The 21,484-nt window shown below is 32.6% G+C and overlaps 2 protein-coding genes across 2 annotated transcripts; one reads left to right on the top strand and one right to left on the bottom strand.

Annotated features, from left to right (window-relative positions):
• Positions 1-15,306: 15,306 nt before the first annotated feature.
• Positions 15,307-15,615, top strand: LOC123267281. The gene has a single exon (XM_044731832.1). It carries the CDS (start codon positions 15,307-15,309, stop codon positions 15,613-15,615), a length of 309 nt encoding a protein of 102 aa, XP_044587767.1.
• A 2,213-nt stretch (positions 15,616-17,828) lies between these two features.
• LOC123267046 lies at positions 17,829-19,869 on the bottom strand. Its single transcript, XM_044731531.1, has 2 exons — positions 19,720-19,869; positions 17,829-18,333 (listed from the first exon to the last, which is right to left on the bottom strand). Exons 1-2 carry the CDS (start codon positions 19,768-19,770, stop codon positions 17,908-17,910), a joined length of 477 nt encoding a protein of 158 aa, XP_044587466.1. The 5' UTR covers positions 19,771-19,869; the 3' UTR covers positions 17,829-17,907.
• Between the last annotated feature and the right edge of the window lie 1,615 nt (positions 19,870-21,484).

Genomic DNA, 21,484 nt, shown 5'->3' with positions numbered 1-21,484 from the left:
AATGAAAAATTACTGTAACTTTAACTGTAAAATTTATAGAAAAATTAATGTTACTTCAAGTTATATTTATTTAGACCTTCAAGTTGATTAGAAAACCATGATCAAAAAAAGTTTTTTGCAAGTTAATTATCAATCACTTCTTATAAAAAATTAATGAAAAATAATAGGACGATAAATAAAAATTTTAATGCTTTGTAAATAATTTCATAAAAGGTTTCAGAGTAATTTTATATTTAAGAAAATTAAACATCATATAATTTCAGATATTTATTTTTATTAATAAATTATTAAAACATTTTTTTACATTTTTAAAGCTAAAAATGAAAATCAATCTAGCTGATATTTGATAATTTTAAGAATTTTTTTTAACAAGTAAATTATGATAAAAAATAATTAGAAAAAAAGTTGACATGTAGAAATTTACAAAAATTAATAATGCAATTTTTTATAAATAATTTTTTGGAACAATTTATTTGTTAAAAAAAATTAAAAAATAGTCAAGTGACTGCTTACTTTAATGTCATAGCTAAAAACAAAAAACTTTTAAATTTAATTAACTCACTCACTTTATATTCATAACTGCACATACACTTTTACATTTTATCTATATATATATATATATATATATATATATATATATACATATATATATATATATATATATATATATATATATATGTATATATACTAGCTGACCCGGCAAACATTGTTTTGCCATGTGAATAATTTCTAGAGAACTTCTAGTGTCGGAAAAAAATTACTAACTTATTGGAAGTGTATAAGGATGTGGAATATGAGTGAAAAAGGCCTGGAGCGCTGTGAACGATGAGGGAATGTTGTTTAAAAATAACAAAACACCAAACATTAATTGTTTTAATTTATTAAAAGTAATAAGTATTTATATAATTAATTAATTACATAATATTAATTTCTTAATGCTGCAGCAATAACAATATTTTTTGTTAGCCCGTCTTTAGCTAATACAAACAAACTTGATGGTTTACCTACTTGAGAGCATGCAACGTATAATTGTCCGTGTGAAAAACATGGTGTGCTCAAATCTAAGCCACAAACAGACATTGTTTGGCCTTGGGATTTATTAATAGTCATTGCAAATGCCAATCGAATCGGAAATTGAATATGCTTAAATTGAATTGGCACATCTGTAGGTATAATAGGTATTCGTGGTATCAATATATTTTCACCTCGAAACTTGCCATTTAAAATGGTGCCTTCGATAACGTTTTTCATTAATTTTTTAATGACTAATCGCGTACCGTTGCATAGCCGTGGCGGGTTCAAATTACGAAGCAAAATAATTGGAGATCCAACCTTCAATTGTAAGTTATGTGGTGGCATGCCTGGCAAATCTAGTGAGTTCAAAAACTCTGTTTTATATTTACATAATGTAAATTTACCCGTACAATACGGGCATTCTTTGTCCATAGCACCAATTACTACTTTTGAATGAGCATAATATTCAATATCGGGCTCACACTGGAATGCTCGACGCAGAAATGATGTAGCTACAAATGCTCGATGTGCCTGTTGGCGTTGTTGGTCATTCGCTCTGCGTCTATTGACAGAAAAATGGTGTGATTGTCGTTGTTCTAATCTCATGACTTCATTGCGTTCAGCTCGTGTATCGTCTGATTGTTCTTGACGCAAATGCGCCATTCTCACACGCGCTTCAGTATTTTCTTCCTGAACTTGTTCTTCGGTTCTTTGGGCTCTTCTATTTCGAATGCTTCTAGATTTATTTGTATCACGGCTCAAATTGGCCCCTTTGCGTTTTGTTGGCATTGTTCACTGTACAATACAAAACACACATGAATAGAACTGATTGACTTATTTAATTATTATATTAATCATTTATTTTATCTTTGATTACATTAAATATACATGTAAAAATTAGATAGTTTCACGAAAGCGAAAAATTTTGTTTCTTAATTATATCGAAAATACATATTGTTAGAAATAGTGAAAAAAAAAAATTCTGTCGAAGTTAGAGCTCTTATAAGTAAACACAAAAAAAATTTCCCAATTGTAATAAAAATCTAACTTTCACCGAATTCGTTTTTCATCATTCCCAACAATATTTTCGTTATAAATAAGAAAGAATAATTTTTGATTTTATAATAAACGTAAAAAATAATTTATACTTACAACTCAACAGCCGTTGTTTGCGGGAACTCGTGACACGTGTTGAGTATTTTAGAGGTTATGTTAGTCACTTAATTAACTGATCGTGCGATTTACACTCAAAATTAATAATTTTATTAGTTATTAATAATTAATTATATTCAATAATATTAGTTATTATTAAATAAATAATAAAGTTACTCGAGAATATATTTGATATGAGAGTTACACTGAGATAGTAAAAATGTTTAACTACTACGCTTGAAGCATAAACACTAATAATAGCTGAAAACTGTAGAGGTAACATCCCTACTCCGTGCTGTTTACAGGGTGAGAAGTGACACCGGTAGACACATGGAGGGGATAACTTACCAAGTGATAATAATTGATGTTATCGAGCGGGATAGAAAATGATAAAATTATGAAAATGACTATTAAAAAGCAAGGGTTGGTGATAAAAAAGTGCAAATTTAGAGTTAAATGTATTTTTTGATGCCACATAATAAAAAAATAAAAAAAAAAAATTTTATCAAAAAAATAAAAAAAAAATTTTTAAGGTGAACACCCCTTATCACTTAGAGGTTAGAAAAATAGATAGTAGCCGATTCTCAGGCTTACTGAATATGCATAAAAAATTTCATGAGAATCGGTCAAGCCGTTTCGGAGGAGTATGGGAACGAACATTGTGACACGAGAATTTTATATATATATATATATATATATATATATATAAATTGCTGTGCGTTAGTCTCACTAAAACTCAAAAACAGCTGGACCGATTTTCAAAATTGTTTTTTTGATTTGTTCGCTACGGTTCAGAGATGATTCAGTAAAAAATTTTTTTCGAAAACTCGACAGTTCAGCTAAAAAAATCATTATCATTAATCATCATCAAATAATAAAAAAATATAAAAATAAATTGCTGTGCGTTAGACTCGCTAAAGCTCAAAAACGGGTGGACCGATTAAAAAATTTTTTTTTGGTTTTGTTCGCTATAGTTCAGGGATGATTTAAAAAAAATTTTTTTGGAAAACCCGAAAGTTCAGCTAAAAAAATAAAAAATTGTTAATTTTGTATCGGAATCGCTATTGTTACGCTTGAGCCTCAACCATAAGGTTGCAAGAGTGTACCAAAATTCTTCAATATGTAGGAAAATACGTACAAGTATACTGAAAAGTTATACTACTTACCTATATTCAGTTTGTAGGACATAACCACAAATCTCAAGAAGAAACTCAAGAAGAATGTTTGTCATTACTTTTGTTTTGTTCGTGTTTATTTTCATATTGTTTATATTTATCTATATATATATAACAATGAATAGCTGTGCGTAAGTTCAGCTAAGGAAATCAACAGATCTAAAATTGTTAATCGTCTATCTTCTGTATATATGGACGAAAAAAATTTCATGAATTCAGTGTTGATTTCTTGGGATCTTGATTTTCAGGCAATAATAAGAAGCGAGTTTCATTTAATAACTTGACAAAATTCTAACTGTTCTTCATACAGCCAGTATTTATTTTTTATCGAAGTAGATTAGAGTTTAAAGATTGATAATCGCTGATCGAAAGGTGTAACAAAATATATTGTAGGTGATACGAAGCTCACCGGGTCAGTTAGTACATTATAGAAATAATATGTCAGAAATAAGTGACTAAAGTTGCATCCGCGTCAAGCATCTTGGATAGCTCATCTGGTAGAGAGCATATAAGTAAAATTTTTGAGGTGATAATAAACCAGGCAATCCTCAAAATCTGTAAAGCAAATAACATTTTACCTGACCAGCAATTTGGTTTTCGTCACAAACACTCAACACTGCATGCCATTAACAAATTTACATCTGATATCTGTAGAGAACTAAATGCGGGAAAATGCGTTGGCGCTTGTTTTATCGACCTAGAAAAAGCTTTCGACACTGTATGGCTCGACGGCCTATTTTTCAAACTTCTTTCTTATCATTTTCCCCATCACCTTATCAAAACGATCTGGAATATGGTTCATGGAAGATCGTTTCAGGTATCAAACGGCTCTGAACTATCATCACTTTCTTACAATATTTCAAACGGCCTACAACAAGGTACAGTAAATTCACCTCTTTTATTTAATCTCTATACCATTACACTATTATCTCTATACGGACTAAACGTAAACGAAGACAAGAAAGCCATAGCGTTTGCCGACGATCTCCTAGTTTATGTCACCGGCAATAAATCAACAGTTATAAATACCTGACTCTAGATGCTCTTCGAAAATATCAATAGCTACCTCCACACATGAAAACTTAAAATGAACACCTTTAAATGTGAATCAATCCTATTCCGACCAACATTAAAAAACGCACATTGTGATATCAGAAAAAATTTGAAAAATTTCCAAATTCAAGAAAACAAAAACTCAAACAAACTAGTCCTTCATAAAGACGTAGTAAGATATCTGGGTGTTTACCTAGACAATAAACTAAACTTCTACTCACACATAGACACACAAATTACCAAAGCAAAGAAACAATTTAAAAGCCTGTCTAGATTATTCTATTCTAAATTTCTGAATAAAAGAGTAAAAATTTTGTGTTACCAACTCTTGATTAGACCAATAATCACATATGGTTGTCCTATATGGTTTAACATCCCACCTATTGAAATGGAAAAGCTGAGAAAATTTAAAAGACAATGTCTGAGAGCTTGTCTGAATATGTACAAGACACCTGACTCAAATTACACCAAATAGTATAGTAACCTCACACTCTTAAACTTAGCTAAAATAGAGCGTATCGACAACCATATCATACGCCTATGCCGCAATCACTTTGCTAGTGCCTCCTCCTCCACAATAAACAGCTTAATATCTGGTCCATTTTACCCACAACCAGCATATTTTCAAATAGCAATGAAGTCGGGATTCACTCCTCCCGAAATATTCACTTACTTGGACAGTCTGAGCTACATACAAGACTCAAACAGTATACCCCTAATATACCACGTCAAAAGAGGTCCCAACACAAAAGCTATTACTTATGACCCAAAAGCATTATCATTCTTAGACCTAAAATACTGCACCTCAATACCCCTGAAAGATACAACAAATAAACCTCATTCCCGCAAAGAGTATTGGTGGCTCACCTAATCACAAGTTCTTTTTCTTTAATTGTTTTGTTGTTCTCTTTTAATAGCTTCCTCTTTCTTTTTGTCTTCTGGTTCTATTCTATTATTATGTTATATTTTTTAATTTTAATTGTTGTTGATTTAATGTCTCTCATGTACTATTCTAATAACGTAAGCCTTTTTTTATGAAAATTAAGTTTCTTTTTTAGGCTAACTAGTATAAATCATGTATAAACACTTTATGTATTTAACACAATAAGAATAAGAAAAACTATATTATTTACTTCACTATGTACAGCCCCTGAGGCTTATCAGGTATTAAGAAATATCATTTATGTTATCCTCTATGAGAGCCCGTATGGGCCAGGTAGACAATTTATTTTAAGTAACAGGTCTTACGTTTATACCTGTTTATTATGTTTATATCTATGTATCAATGATTTAAATAAATAAACGCTTGAATAAAAAATCTGGTAGAGAGCTTGTCTCCTAACCAATCAACCCAGATTTTTCATAAACAGAATTGAAATAACTATAAACAAGCAGAAATTATGCATACATGTTAAAATTTTTCTTTAGCTCGACCTACAGAGGGGACAATACTACTCGCGGGAAAATTTAAATTAAAAACGAATAATTTTTGTTATGATCTAAATACTTTATGCATGACATAAGCGCTTAAGGCATTCTCATTTTGATTTTCCAAACTTTTTTTTATCAGTGGATGTTTAAATAAAAAATTACACGTTTATATTTGAATGGATGCTATTAAATAGGTATGCTTTTACGTTTCCAAAGCATAATTTTTATACTTTTTTAGATTAAGAGCAGTAGTGCTTTGTACACGGAGAAAAATTTGTAGTAACCTGTTTCTATAATAAAATGATCATTATAGGTATCAATCCTATGCTCATTATGGGAATTTTGAATTTTGTTAACTTGAGAACATTTGCCAGTGTATGGTTACAATGTTTGTTCCAGAAAACTTTAAACTAATAGGCCAGTTTCTTGTATGGTTCGAAATCTCGGGCTGTCAATTTTGTCCTATTTATATTTAAAATATATAAAAAAAATAGTCTGGAAAATATTTTCATTATATAGAGCTGCTAATATTTAAACTACATTCTGAGTATATTTTTTATATATTCGACATTTATATTTATCATACAAAAAATAGTATATTACACCCCTAGGGAAGTAAAGTAAGAAATGTCTCAGATCACAGGTAATTGTTGGCCGAGGCTTCGCCTCGGCCAACAAACATATGATCTAAGGCTTTCTTATTTACTTCCCGAGGAGTGTATACTATTTTTTTCCCCGACGAAGGCGGAAAGCGGCAACTTCGTTTCGCGCAGCGGGGCTAAAGTTAACGCTTTACGCCCGGAGAGGAAAAAATATATTTTGCGTATATTTTTCTTATATCAGAAATATATTTTTTATATACAAAAAACGGCCAAAAGTACTGTAATTAGAATATATTTGAAGTATACGTGAAATATATTTTTATATATTTCACGTATATAATAAATATATTTTATTTATGTTCAAAATATAAAATGACGTATATTTTTAATATATCCAAAATATATATTATTTCCATGGGGGATATTATGGGAATAGTTCCTATAATATTATGGGAATGACGCACGTAATAATAGAAAAATGTTTATTTTCATAATAGTAAAGGAATCACTTCAAAAATATAAAGTAATTAATTATAGCAATAGCTATAGCAATTCTAAAGTTTTTCTAATAAAAGGGATATTTTCTCACTATACAATTACAGGAACAAAATAGATATGGATATTCATCATTTATATTTACAATTTCATTTTATTTTTAAAATAAATTATTTATTTACAATACATACGTTGAAAATTAATTAAATCCACCTTTTAGGTATGTAACTTTTATTGTTCATATGAAGAATATTAGTTATTTTACATATTTCAAATGATGTTATTGGGAATCAAGTAAAATTATCGAAATTACTAATAATTTCAAATGCTCCAAAGTAGTCAAAATTAGTCGAATGATCCATAAAACATTTTATTATGAGTGTAATAATATTAAATTTTCAGCGTTATAGAAACTTTATTGCTTTTCTATAGATTAGAAAAGTGATTCTTGTACTGTTGAGTGAAAAAATATTACTTCAATATTATGGGAACCATTCTTATATATTATGGAAATCATACCGATAATATTACAACTATAAGTATATAGGTATCGTTTCTATAATTATAGGAACCATTCCCATAATTATAGAAACATTTTCCAAAGATTACGGGTAGAATTCCCATAATCTAAGTAATCGCTCCTAAAATGGTAAAGGAAAACATTTCATTAAAATTATAGGAACGATTTCCACTTTTTTTTCCGTGTACAAAATATGTTTAAATTATAAACAATTGAAATTGGACAGTATCTTGACATTAGGATTTCATATAATGTTTGGAACATCGAAATTAGAATTTTGAAAAATTGAATATTTAAATTTCTGATCTTAGTTTTTTGTCGAAGTGTGTCCGTAAAAAAGTTTTGACATCAAGTCTTTTATCCATAGACTCGATAGAGTCTATCGCCAAGTTCCGTTAAAATCCGTTGTAGACGGAGCGCCAGATTACGGAGTATGTCTACTGTAAGCAGAACGATATTTAAAGGTTGCAAAATATTATTAATTTTACAGACCATTCTTTCCTTCAATAATATTTTACATTACTATATTGTTTACACCAAGTAAGTTCCAAAATTGTTTTTGTTAATTTTTAAATTTACAACAAATTTTTTTTCAATTTCCGAAAATCATATTGGTTTCTTGGATTTTTTTTATTTCATATCTTTTTGTAAAAGAAAAAATTTTTTTTACTAGTTTTTTAAACGTGGGCTAATGGATAATCTAATATTTTTAACTTCCCGCTAAGAAAATCGAAGATTTTCAAAAATCGGGAAGTTATTTTTTTCACCCCATTTTACGAAAATCGAGTTTTCATCGAATCTCGACGTTTCGAGGTCCTAGGAAGCTTCCCTGACTATTCCCGCGATGGTGTCTGTATGTCTGTATGTGTGTGCGCGCGCGTGCGTGTGTGTGTGTGTGTGTGTTTGTATGTGTGTGTGTGTGTATGGATGTATGTAAACCTCTCATAACTTTTGAACAGCTTGACCGATTTAATCGCGGTTCCCTTAGAGGAAAGGACAGTCGGCCCGAGCTTGGCCAAGGCTTGGCGCAATGCTCATTAACTCTGGGGCAAGCTTAAAATCCAAGCTTGGCCCAAGTCCGTCTAAGCATACAAATGATAACTTCCTGCCAAGACTGAATATCAGTACTGTGCCAAGACTGAAAATAAGTATTGTGCCAAGACTGAGAATAATTATTGCGCCAAGACTGAAAATAAGTATTGTGCCAAGACTGAATTTTAGTATTAAGTCAATACCGATTTTCAAGTCTGACCCATGCCTGGTTACCAGGACTGGGCCACAGTTACTATTAAAGTCTGGCCCATGCAATTTGATAAAAAGTGATAAAAAGAAATTTTTATTTGTAATTTTTTTTTATTTTAATTTCTATGCAGGGCTAACGCAAGTTTAGTTCCTTTGACTCTTAATTTAGATCTAACTTTTATTAATTATGAAAATAAAGTGAAAACTGCATTTGCCCTAACCGAGATTTGAACCCGAGCCGCGCGCTTGCTAGACCGATAACTAACCCCTACGCCGTACGACCGATAAATTGATCTACATCTCATCATTTTTATAAGTGACAGAGTGTGACGGTTTATTGTTTTCACAATTTATGTTATTTAATATTGTGTTTTGATGAAAATTAACGATTTTCCACAAATGTTTATTAATTTAAAAAAATACAAAAGTATTTTATTACTTTTATTAGTCCTTATATTACTTTAGTATTTATACATCGTTCTGAATACTTTTAATATTTTGTTATAAATTTTAATGTTTAAAATTATCAATACTAAAAACTCCACTGTAAATTATTATATTTTAATTTTTTTAAGACCGTATCAATCTTGACGATATGTAATTGTTTTTGTTAAATAATAAATTTTCAATTTAAGCATTTTCTAACAAATATGCATTAAACAATAAATATCTACATTATTGCTCTAATCAGGACTAAATTCTTCTATAATTAATTTAAATCAGGATGTTCACAAACAAATAAACCTTTAACAATTTTCATGTAAAATCAAAAACTCAATACAAATATCTAAAAAAATAATAAATTAATAAATATCTTAAAATTTTACAATATAAAAACACATAGTCCTCAATTTACAAAAAATTACTGCGCATGACATTTTAATATATAAACAAATTTTTTTATTTTATTTTTATATTTAGAGTCCGTAATAAATAAAATGAACTATATCCAATTGAATAGATTAAAAAACTCGTCAAAAATTTTTTTCCTATTATTCTCTAGTCAAAGACTGGAACCTCATGTTTATTTAAAGGTTATTGTTGACAATTTGTTACTTGTTAATAATGACTAGAAGATAATAGGAAAAAAAATCATTGGGCCGGCCACATTATTGGGGAAAGTTTTAAATCTAAATATGTGAATAAAAATATTATGAATTTGTAAATTTTAACTTAAATGGATAACTTGTGGTCAATTACGACTTGGCCGATAAAATAGTTATTTTCGTAATACTATAAAATATAATTAATACACACTGAAAAAAAAAGTTTTTTTATACCTAGGAAATTTTTCCTTATGGTTAAAAAATTGGTATTCTTATGATTAGAGTACGAAAGTTTTTTTAACGATAAGAATAAATTTTTCTGCCTGTCAAAAAACTAGCCTTATAGTAAAACGTGGTATTCTAAGGTTAAGAATCAATTTTACCAGACTACTACCTTAAGGTTTTAAATAAAAAAAACTCGAGTAAAAAATTTAATATTCTAGGTGGAAAAAAAATTTTTTTTTAGTGCATAGACACTATAGTTGAAGCAGAAACGGATTTCAAATTTTTTTTAAGTATATACTACATAGAAAAAAACAACAATAAAATGACAAAAAAACTGTAAAATTTACAGTTTTAACAATGTCAATAGTGGCTGGGTATTGCGTCAACACTGGCAAACCAAGACATCAGTTGAATATTGACTGGCCCTTGGGCCAAGGATAATAAGCCAAAACAGAAAAAACAATTAATGTGAATCAAGTAAATAATTTTGAAGAACTTCATCTCATTGATTTAAGGAAGTTCGAGCGTAACTAATGAGTCAAAATAATGTTAAAATTTTTTTTAAATTTTAGTCTTCCCAATATTCGTCAAAATTCTTTATTTTAATTTCAAATAACTTTAACAATTTAATAATTGATGATTTTTACTTATTTAATAAAGTAAAGTAATAAAATGACTTTGGTATTTATTACTTGACGGAATAAATAAACAGATTTGGCAATAGCGCGTTTGATTATACCCATAACAGAGACGTGGATAAGTGTGTGGGTTAAACATTTCTCTCTCTGTAACTATATTTCTATCCTTTTGTTTTTTCTCAGCTGTTGACGCGATGTTGTCAAATCTTTATTCGAATAAATGGCTGACGATAAACCAGTTACAAACATAAAATTTGACTTTAAATATTTCAAAAATTATATCGGTAATGTATTATTATTAAATTGTTTTTATATTTGCAATAATCCAAGTTTCTTGTGTATAGTTTTTTATCAGTTAAAGTTGGGAGGTTAATATTGAAAAAAATAATTAGTCTCGACAAAAGTTTGTCCGGCATAAGAGCCTGTGTATAAGGAGATGAAATATGTGATTTTTAAAATTTAATATCTAAGTAACTAAACTGTGAATCTTTTTAAAATTTTGGGATTAGATCAATTACGTATTTATTTATACGTATACTTAATTTCAAAGCTCAAAATTGGAAATTATTTTTTACATTAGATTCGCTCGAACCTCCTTAAGTAAAAAAATTTTTAAACCAAGAAATTTTTCTTGGTTTAAATAATTTCAACTTGATTAAAGAATTTTTCGTCTTGATTTAAAACAATAAAACTTTTCAAAATTATTTTCTTTTGGTTCAAGAATTTTTCACTTGATTCAAGTTAACTTTTTTTTTTCTGTGAAGCCTTGTTAATTAAATATTGGTTAACTCTTGAATCAAGGCTGGAAAACCAAGAAAATTCTTCATGAAGCTTAAAAAACTGCGTCGAATGCTACCAACCGCGTGAAAATCGGTTCATTAATTTAAAAGTTATTGCGATTTAAAAATTCAAAAAATAGTGTTTTATCAAACGTCTATCAAACTTTTGTGCTCGAAGAGCTCAAAAGCATACAAGAGCTATTTTTTTTAGCTTGGAGAGCTCAAAATAACACACAAATTGTATTTATGAGCTCGAAGAGCTCAAAAACGTCATAAGTGCAATTTCAAACGTTTAGGTATGTTCAATTCTTAGCTAATTTCACAATTAATCAATTATTTCATTTTTTATAATATTTACTAATTTTTTGAGAATTATTCAGTATGTGAAAAATAAACGTAAAATCTTTAAATATTTTACTCTCGGCTGTAAGTTTTTGGATACATGCATGCCGGTCGCTAGACTCAAGTACCTACTTTTATGACTCTGTCCGTTGAGGTCATATAAATGCAGTCTCTTGTTCTCTTCGTAACCCGAGCGATCATCTGGTTCGATTTAAAATATTTTTCGTTCTAACTTTCCCTTTTTTTATATGTGTAATATTTTTGTCAACGTATTTTTCTTAACAATATTTCTCGGAAATGTACTCCCAATAATAAAATGAAGAGAGTCTCCGTACTCTGTTGTGCTTAAAATACTACCAAAAGAGTCAGTCCAAAAGGATCTCTCCGAGCGACAACTACGTCAATTTCAGTCAAGTTCCAAGTTTAAATCGATTCCTCTTTCTTAGCATTTCGTTTTTCAACTAAGTACCAATTTTTACGATCTACATTAACATCATTTAATCGCTGAGTTTCACTTAAAGTGAATTGTGAGGTGAAATATCAGTGTCTTTTCATCAATCTGTGATTGAAATTCACCACGACGTTGATTCACCACCATCATCAGAACTCTACAATCACGAGCTTAAACTCTACAATCACATCTCTCGACCTCTCGAAGTCACTGAATATTAGAGCCCACATCCTACCAAAGCTGACCAACTCTCTGCCATCAACAAGTCAAGTAGAGAAAACGTGGCCTCATCTTCAAGGGTTAAAGCTTGCTGACCCGGACTTCTGCACCACAGGGCCTATCGATGTAATACTCGGCGCAGATGTCTATGGTCGGATTATCGAAGAAGGTATCATCAAAAGGCAGCCCATCAATGCCGACTGCCCAGCTCACAAAGTTCGGATGGATAATCTCCGGTCCCGCCGGAAGTAAGAACGATCCTCATACGTTATGCACACTCCATCTCAAAGTTGACTTCTGACTTAAACGATAAACTTCAGCGATTCTGGACGCTAGATGAGATTCCAAGTACTTCAAATCTGAAGCTCACCAAGGCAGAGGAAGAATGTGAGAATCACTTTCTCACGACTCACGCTAGAGACAAAGACGGTCGATACATAGTTCGGCTGCCTTTCAAAGCTTCTCCAAGTCATCTTGGAGATTCCAGGCCTAAAGCTCTGCGCATGCTATACTGTCTACAGAAGAAATTCAGTTTGAATCCCACTTTCAAACAAACCTATATAGATTTCATACAGGAGTATGAAAACCTGCAGCATCTTGTTCCCCGTCTCCAGCTAGCAGACCGGAGCCAGACTTAGCATACTACCTGCCACACCATGGCGTCCTCAAAGAAAACAGCTTGACCACAAAGCTTCGAGTCGTGTTCAACGGTTCCAAGCACCACCAGCAGCGGAAAGTCACTCAACGATCTATTACATTCCGGAGTGAAAGCTCCAGATCGACTTATTTGACGTTCTTCTATTTTTCCGGCTGCACCGATACGTCTTCTCCGGGGATATTGAGAAGTTCTACAGACAGATAAAGGTCCACCCGGATGACTGGAAGTTCCAACGAATACTATGTGGTATTCTGGCAGCCAACTGATCACTTACGAGCTGACTACAAACACTTACGGGCTAGCAAGCGCCGCCTTCCTGGCCTTACGCGCATTTCAACAGCTTATCATTGACGAGGGTGATAAGTACCCTTTGGCACTTCAAGCCCTCTCACGAGGACGTTACGTCGATGACATCGTCGGCGGCGCTGATACCATTGAAGAAGCCCAAGCTCAAATCAAGCAAATCATCGATCTTTGCATGGCGGGCGGTTTTTCCTATTCAAAAATGGATCAGTAATCAAAGGATATACTTGCCCATGTGCCTCCAGAGAAGCATCTTGAAGCGCTTTCTAAATCAATGGACGAAAACTCCATCGTTCACGCTCTCGGTTTGGCTTGGCATCCCAGAGTTGATACCTTTAACTCCACGACTAAGTTTGCCACTGACCCACTTGTGACCAAGCGAAAGATCCTATCCGCCATCGCACAGATCTTCGATCCGCTTGGATTCCTGACGCCGGTGGTCATTGTGGCTAAAAGTCTTCATTCAAGAATTATGGACGGTGAAATTGGGATGGGACGATGAGTTATCCCAGGACGCCTCCCGCATTTGGAGCAGTATCTAGACCAACTTCAAGAGCTTCAGCAACTTTCCATTCCTCGATGGATTCAGCTAACTTCAACCTCATCATTTGAGATCCATGGATTCTGCGATGCATCACAGAAGGCCATAGCAGCAGTAACTTACGTGCGAGTTTTAATCAACGAGACTCCCATCGTTACTTTAATATGCGCTAAAAGCCAAAGTCGCACCACTCAAGCGCCTCACCATACCTCGCGATTGGAATTAGCTGCTGCTGTTGCTTGCTCTCGCGTTTACTCAAACATGTCATCGCCTCGATGAGTTGGGACAACCATTCCATCTACTGTTGGACAGATTCCTCCATCACCTACACTTGGGTTAACAATCATCCCTCGCGTTGGAAGGAATTTGTGCACAATCGAGTAATTTCATCCAGAAGCTCTACCATCGGCTCAATGGAGGTTTGTTCCTGGCAGATTAAATCCAGCAGAACTGTGCCACTCGTGGATTAACACCGTCCGAGCTTATTAATCACTCCCTTTGGTGGAATGGCCCTTCCTGGTTGGCTCAACCCGCTGAATCTTGGCCAGGCCAAATGAAGTTCAAGCTGACTTCGCGCCTGAGAACCTGGAAGAACGATCGGCAAATATCAACGTCATCGCCCTCATCCCTGAGCCAGTACTTCCTGCCATCTCTTCAACCGAGCTTGCACTCTCACCCGACTCATTCGAGCCACAGTAATCTTTGATCGAGGCGGTTGCACGACTCAAGAAACAAACGCCATCCTCATTGCTGACCAATCCCACATCGCTTGGAGACCTCGACGCAGCTCGCATTTATTGGATAAAACACCGTCAAAGCGCCGTCTTCGCTTAAGAAATTGAAATGCTGAAGAAGGGAGAACAGTTGAGCAAAAATCATCCGCTCATCAGACTGACCCCTGGCTCGATCCTGCTGGCATAATGCGTGTTGGTGGAAGACTTCAAAACTCCAGCCTCAACACTGATGCACGACATCCGATCATCTTGCCCCGACGCCATCATCTCTCTGATCTAGTCATCCTTGACGCTCATCTTAAAACTCTGCATGGTAGCACTCAGCTTACCCTGGCATATGTCAGAAATAGTTATTGGATATTAGGAGGTCGAGCGCCTATACGATCACACATCCTCCGGTGTGTACGTTGTGCACGTTTTCGTCAGGAACATTGCCCAACAGTGTAATGGCACCTCTGCCCGCACCCTAGAGTTAGACGTTCTCGGGCATTTGAACACACTGGCGTCGATTACGCTGGCCCATTCAACATCAAGACCTGGCGAGGCAAGAATGCCAAGACTTATAAAGGTTATCTAGCTCTATTCGTCTGCTTCTCCACATCCGCCGTCCACCTGGAGCTAGTCAGTGACTACACCACTGACGCCTTTATTGCCGCTTACAAACGATTCACCGCACGCCGAGGAATATGCTCTCGGTGCTCTACAGTGACTGTGGAACTAATTTTAAAGTGCTGACAAAGAGATCAGACAGCTCTTCACCGCCGCCACCAAAGGAATCCATGGAAATCGCCAACCTCCTCGGTGGCCTTCGTACTCAGTGGAAGTTTTATCCACCTTCCGCACCTCATTTTGGAGGCAAATGGGAAGCAGGTGTGAAATCTGTCAAACATCATCTTCAACGTGTAATTGGCGATCGGCTTCTGACATTTGAAGAAATGTCCACGTTGCTTACACAAATTGAAGCTATCTCAACTCCCGACCCCTCTGCGCCCTGACAGAGGACCCGGAGGACCTGGAAGTTCTTACCCAGGCCACTTCTAATCGGAGAAGCCCTCAACGTGATGCCTGAGGCCCTCACTTGAGCTACTCAATCCAGGAAGACTCTCCCGATGGCAATTAATCCGACAAAATCTCGACAGTTTCTGGGCACGTTGGTCAGCCTCCTGTTTGCATCGTTATCAGGCCATCTTCAAGTGGAATCAACGCTCTCCCAACCTAAAAGAGGCGATATGGTGCTAGTGGTAGATGAACGATATCCACCTGCCAAGTGGCCTCTGGGCCACATTACCAAAACTCATCCTGGTAATGATGGACTCATCAGGACCGTCACGATTCGCACGCAGACCTCGACTCTCGAGCAGACCGATTGCCAAGGTCTATCCTCTACCCATCAACGAGGAAGTAATTTAAATATTCGTTAGCCCTACTAACGAATGGCCGGGCAGGAAAATGTTCAATTCTTAGCTAATTTCACAATTAATCAATTATTTCATTTTTATAATATTTACTAATTTTTTTGAATTATTCAGTATGTGAAAAATAAACGTAAAATCTTTAAATATTTTACTCTCGGCTGTAAGTTTTGGATACATGCATGCCGGTCGCTAGACTCAAGTACCTACTTTTATGACTCTGTCCGTTGAGGTCATATAAATGCAGTCTCTTTTTCTCTTCGTAACCCGAGCGCTCATCTGGTTCGATTTAAAATATTTTCGTTCTAACTTTCCCTTTTTATATGTGTAATATTTTTGTCAACGTATTTTCTTAACAATATTTCTCGGAAATGTACTCCCAATAATAAAATGAAGAGAGTCTCCGTACTCTGTTGTGCTTAAAATACTACCAAAAGAGTCAGTCCAAAGGATCTCTCCGAGCGACAACTACGTCAATTTCAGTCAAGTTCCAAGTTTAAATCGATTCCTTTTTTCTTAGCATTTCGTTTTCAACTAAGTACCAATTTTTACGATCTACATTAACATCATTTAATCGCTGAGTTTCACTTAAAGGTGAATTGTGAGGTGAAATATCAGTGTCTTTTCATCAATCTGTGATTGAAATTCACCACGACGTTGATTCACCACCATCATCAGAACTCTACAATCACGAGCTTAAACCGCTACACTAATACATTCATCAGACATTTAAGAGCTCAAGCAGCACATGGTATTGTATTTTAGTAAACCTAAAATAATACCAAAAGGTACGAATCAAATTTATACTTGCAGCATATTTCAATACAACATTTCCCTCAGCGTCGGGAGGATGTCAGTTCGGCTGCAGCCTAAAACCGCCCACCGGTGCTGAGCTGAGTTACTAATTCCAATTCATATTCAATTACAATACGCTCATTATGATACGCATATTTCACATTCTGCATAATACAATACGAATACTGAGTTTGAGGTGGAGTTGAGACTTCACGAGCAAGTGCTCGAACTATTGATGTGCAGTGTTATTTTTGAGCCCTTCTTGAGTTGCATCACATTACATACATAAAATTCACAATTATTGAGATTAAAATATTACATCTACAAAGCAATCATTCAAACCGAATTCTTTTCACTCCTTTTACTCACATAAATTTCATCCAATCAATGCACACCTTTGAAATTAGAATCTCAAATTCAAATCATCACTCGATCATACAGTCCACTATCTCTCCACAATCTATCCACTGTCAATCTCTCGCTATCTTCATTCAAACTCACAACAAGCTACATTGTTCACTTTGATTTACAGATCATATTTTGAGACGAGCGAACGAGTGAACGAGCGAACGAGCGAACGAGCGAACGAGCGAACTAGCGAACGAGTAAACAATTACTCGAACCGAGTCCACGAGTTCCTCCCGAACTCCTTTTTTCACCTCCCGAAGCCAGCTTCGCACGGTTGGAAGTCAACCTCCCTCCAGCGGTCATCCTCAGACGACCATCCAAAAACAACTCCACGCCAGTTTAACTTCCTTATAATCTTGCTGGGACCAGATTCATTAATATCAAATACATAATATTGTTGTTATTAAAATTGTATTAAAACCATACACTTCGAAATACAAAATCAAACAAGGTATAGGATTGGCGGGAAGTTGCAGGAATGGCCTTCAGGGTCAACCGTTTTCCTAGTTTTTTTTTTTAACATTGATGTCGAAAAGACCTCCTTAATTTGTGAGATAAGTTAAGACAAATTTTTATTTGAAATAAGTTACAAATTTTTATTTTGAATGCATTAATTATTTATTATAGACCAAAAACTTTGGAGTACATTTCAAACAGTAGCCGTCAATCGAATTAATTACGTTTAGGCTCAGTGACTTGCTTTACAAAATTGTTGATACGTTCAAGGATTTCAGAGGAATTGGGAATATCTTTTGCATGCGTTTGAACAGCTTTAGATATATCGTCACCGACTGCAGCAATCAGTCCATTGAAATCAGAGGTAGCACCCGATAAGTTAGCCTGTGTTTCAGCGTTTTTAAAGTCACCGACTAGTTTATTGTACTTGTTTTTTGTTGTCTCACTAAACATGTGATCGTGTTTTTTAAAAAAATCTTCCATTTTTTGTACGTTTAATGTGGATTGTATTTGCTCTCTTACATCATTAATCAATTTTGTCAAGTCATCGATGGCTTTCTTGCTTGGTTCGCCAGAAATCGCGTTTGCATTTCCTTGACCTGTTGGAGCCTGGTTTTGCTGAAGTGGAGTCCCAGTTACTGCCTGGAATGAAAAAAAAAAAAAAAATTAAATATATATTTTGCAAAATACTTCATGAATATTTTTAATTTTTCAATGGACGATTTTGATCGGAAATGTAATAAAGAAGTTTTGGAAATCTAAAAGTACATGACTCAAAATGCCGATTTAATTTTTAATAATACTATATTTAATTGTTAATTAACTAAATAAAATAAAAAAGTCGGAGATATATTATAACAGTCAATTATGAAATTGACTATTTTGATTATTTCACGGAAATCTATCTTCACCCAAGAAATTTTTTTAATGTAGCCAAGAAGAACTGAAATATTCTTGAATGAATTAGAATAATTTCTTGAGTTTAACAATTTTGAATTAAGAAAAATATTTTCGATAGAATAAATATTTATTCTTCATGGAAAATAAAAACCTCTTAAGTAAAAAATAAAATTTATTTCATCCTAGAATTTTCATACTCCTATCAAAAATTTTATTTTTTTGCCCCAAGATTAATACTCTCTTACAACAAGAATTCACTTTTTTACACCAAGAAAGAAAAATTTCTTGACTGGAGAACAAAATTCTTGACTCAAGAAAATTTTTCGGGTGCCTGAAGGAAGACCGAAGTTGTGTTGGCCGAAGTAAAAATTTTTCTTGAAATTCTATTTTTGGTGGAAGTAATTTTTTCTTAGTTCAAATTATCATAAATACTTGATCCAATAAATTTTTATATTTGATCAAGATTTTTAGATACTTTAAGGAAGCAGCGCCACTTACTTCAGATGAGAAAAAAATTTTCTCACCTTGAGAAAATTTTTCTCTTGAATATTTGATACCCACTTTACATTATTTTAACGTGCAATTATACATATTGAATGAAAAAAAAATTGATTCAATATTATTTGGTCTTCCCATTTGACATGTTAATCAATAAAAATATTAATAAAAATTTACTTTTATCTTTATATTTAATTTTTTGGAGCAATAGAGAAATTTTCTCAAGACAAGAAAATTTACTTCTATCAAGAACTAAATTTTTTGGAGCAAGAGATTGAATTTTCTCAAAACAACAAGATTTTCTTGACTTAAATAAATTTTCTTGGATTAAGATAAAGTGTGGGGCTTACATTCACAAAATTTTGGATTTGAGTCTCGGCTTTGGAGTATCGGATTTTTTTTCAATATATTCAAAGCTTAAATTTTCTTGTCTCAAGAAAGTTTTTCTTAACTTAATAAAATTAAATCATCTTCAGTCAAATAAGGTATTTCTAGAGTTACGAACAGGGCGTTCTCTAGCTAAAATTAAAATTAATTGTCCTTTTTGATACTTCTAGTAATTTTTCAAGATATGTATAAAAATTTTTGTTAAAATTTCTTGCAAATAAAAGCGTGTAGTAAAAAACTTACCTGGCTCGCTAAGCCAACAGCGAGAACAAAACAAAACAAGAAAGTATTCATTGTTATGACTTATGACGTCTTCAGATATTTGTTTCGAAGAAACTGAATTGTTCACTCAACGGCGGTCTTTTTATATGCAGCCGAAAGAATCTGCAATCACAAATTTTTAGTGACACGTCGACGATCACGTTTTTCGTTTTTTTGTTTTTTTTTTTACTCTCAGCAAAACAATTTCTACGTGGTAAGTAGTATTGCATCCAAATAATTTCTCGTACGACTTCAACAACCAATAGAAAATCGAAGTAATACAGTTATAGAAATAAACTATACTACTCTGATTATTTTGTATTCAATTAACAGTAATCTTGCATCATCGAATAATACACTGATAGAAGGATAATAATAAGTTTCTTATATATTTTTCTGATGGCTTAATTGGTCAATTTCCTGGCATTAATTGTTATTTTTTTTAGGAATATGTCTAACTATAGATAATATTGTTATTGTTACCGTTTAATACGTGATGCTTATATCATTGCAATTTCTTTTTTTTTTTTTTTTAATAAAGAATGCTGAGATAAAAATAAGGCAATTATAGACAAAAACGAAATTTGTATTTCTTTGATTTTATTTATCACTAGAACGTGGCTTTTAAATCGTAAAACTATTTTTGTCGAATATATTGAGAAATTTTGTTAAAAAATTTTTCTGAAGTAAATAATATTTTTGAAAAATAATATTGCGTCAATAATAAATTTTAGTTTAATTTTAAATTCAAAAGAATATATTAAAAAATTCTTCGTTTAATTCATAACATTTTGAAATTAATAAAAAATATAACTGTAAAAAATTTGTAATCAAGATTATTGATTTAAAAGCAGATTTTTGACTGAATTAAATTGTTTTTAATGACGTAATTTTCTAGAATTTTTGCGTTTTGGTACAGGAGGAATATAAAATTAATGGTAAAATAAAGTTAAATGAAAATTTTGTTGATTTTGATTTATTTTAATAAATTTAATATCTTAAAGTTAATTTGATAATGTTAATTGATGGAACTAAACAATTAATGCACACAAAATATCAACACAATTATCATCATATTCTTTTTGAAACTTTCAACTTTCTTTCTACTTATACGTTTCTTAAAGAGTCATTGCTCATTTCGAATGTAATTTAATGACTATTTAATTTTTGAATACTTCTGAACAATTTATAAAAAAAAAAATAAAATCCCGAAAATAAAAAAATTTACTCTTCTTAAAAAAATTAATCATTTTGGAAACATTGTCTATCCAGTTTTATAAATTCGGAAAAATAATGCAAACTAACTCATAATACATGCTATAAATATTTAGATACTGTGACTTTGGACTTTCTTAATTTTGCATGAAACTAAATAAATTTTGATTTGAATTAAAAAATTTAATTTATTAATTTGAAATAAAATGAACAAATAGAAATTATCGAAAGTTAGAACTTGAAAAAATTTACACGGCAAAAAAAAATTAGGAAAAATATCAATTGTCACAACTTGTTCCGGGACCAGATTTTCAATATCTTCATTTTCATATTTTTACATTTCAAAATTTACGATGATGCATTTTAATAAGTCGTATATTAACTACTTTTATGCGAATTTTATAATTAGTAGATTTTATAAAAATCCAACTATTGTATTTGTCCTCATTAGGGAAATTTCGAAAAATTTTGCTATTTTCTGACTCAGCTTGTCGAGCTGATTTAGAAAATATATATAGTTCAGAAGTTTACG

The sequence above is a fragment of the Cotesia glomerata genome, linkage group LG6, assembly GCF_020080835.1.
Source record: "Cotesia glomerata isolate CgM1 linkage group LG6, MPM_Cglom_v2.3, whole genome shotgun sequence".
Classification (NCBI taxonomy): Eukaryota; Metazoa; Arthropoda; class Insecta; order Hymenoptera; family Braconidae; genus Cotesia; species Cotesia glomerata.
This window is presented reverse-complemented; position numbering and strand designations above follow the sequence as displayed.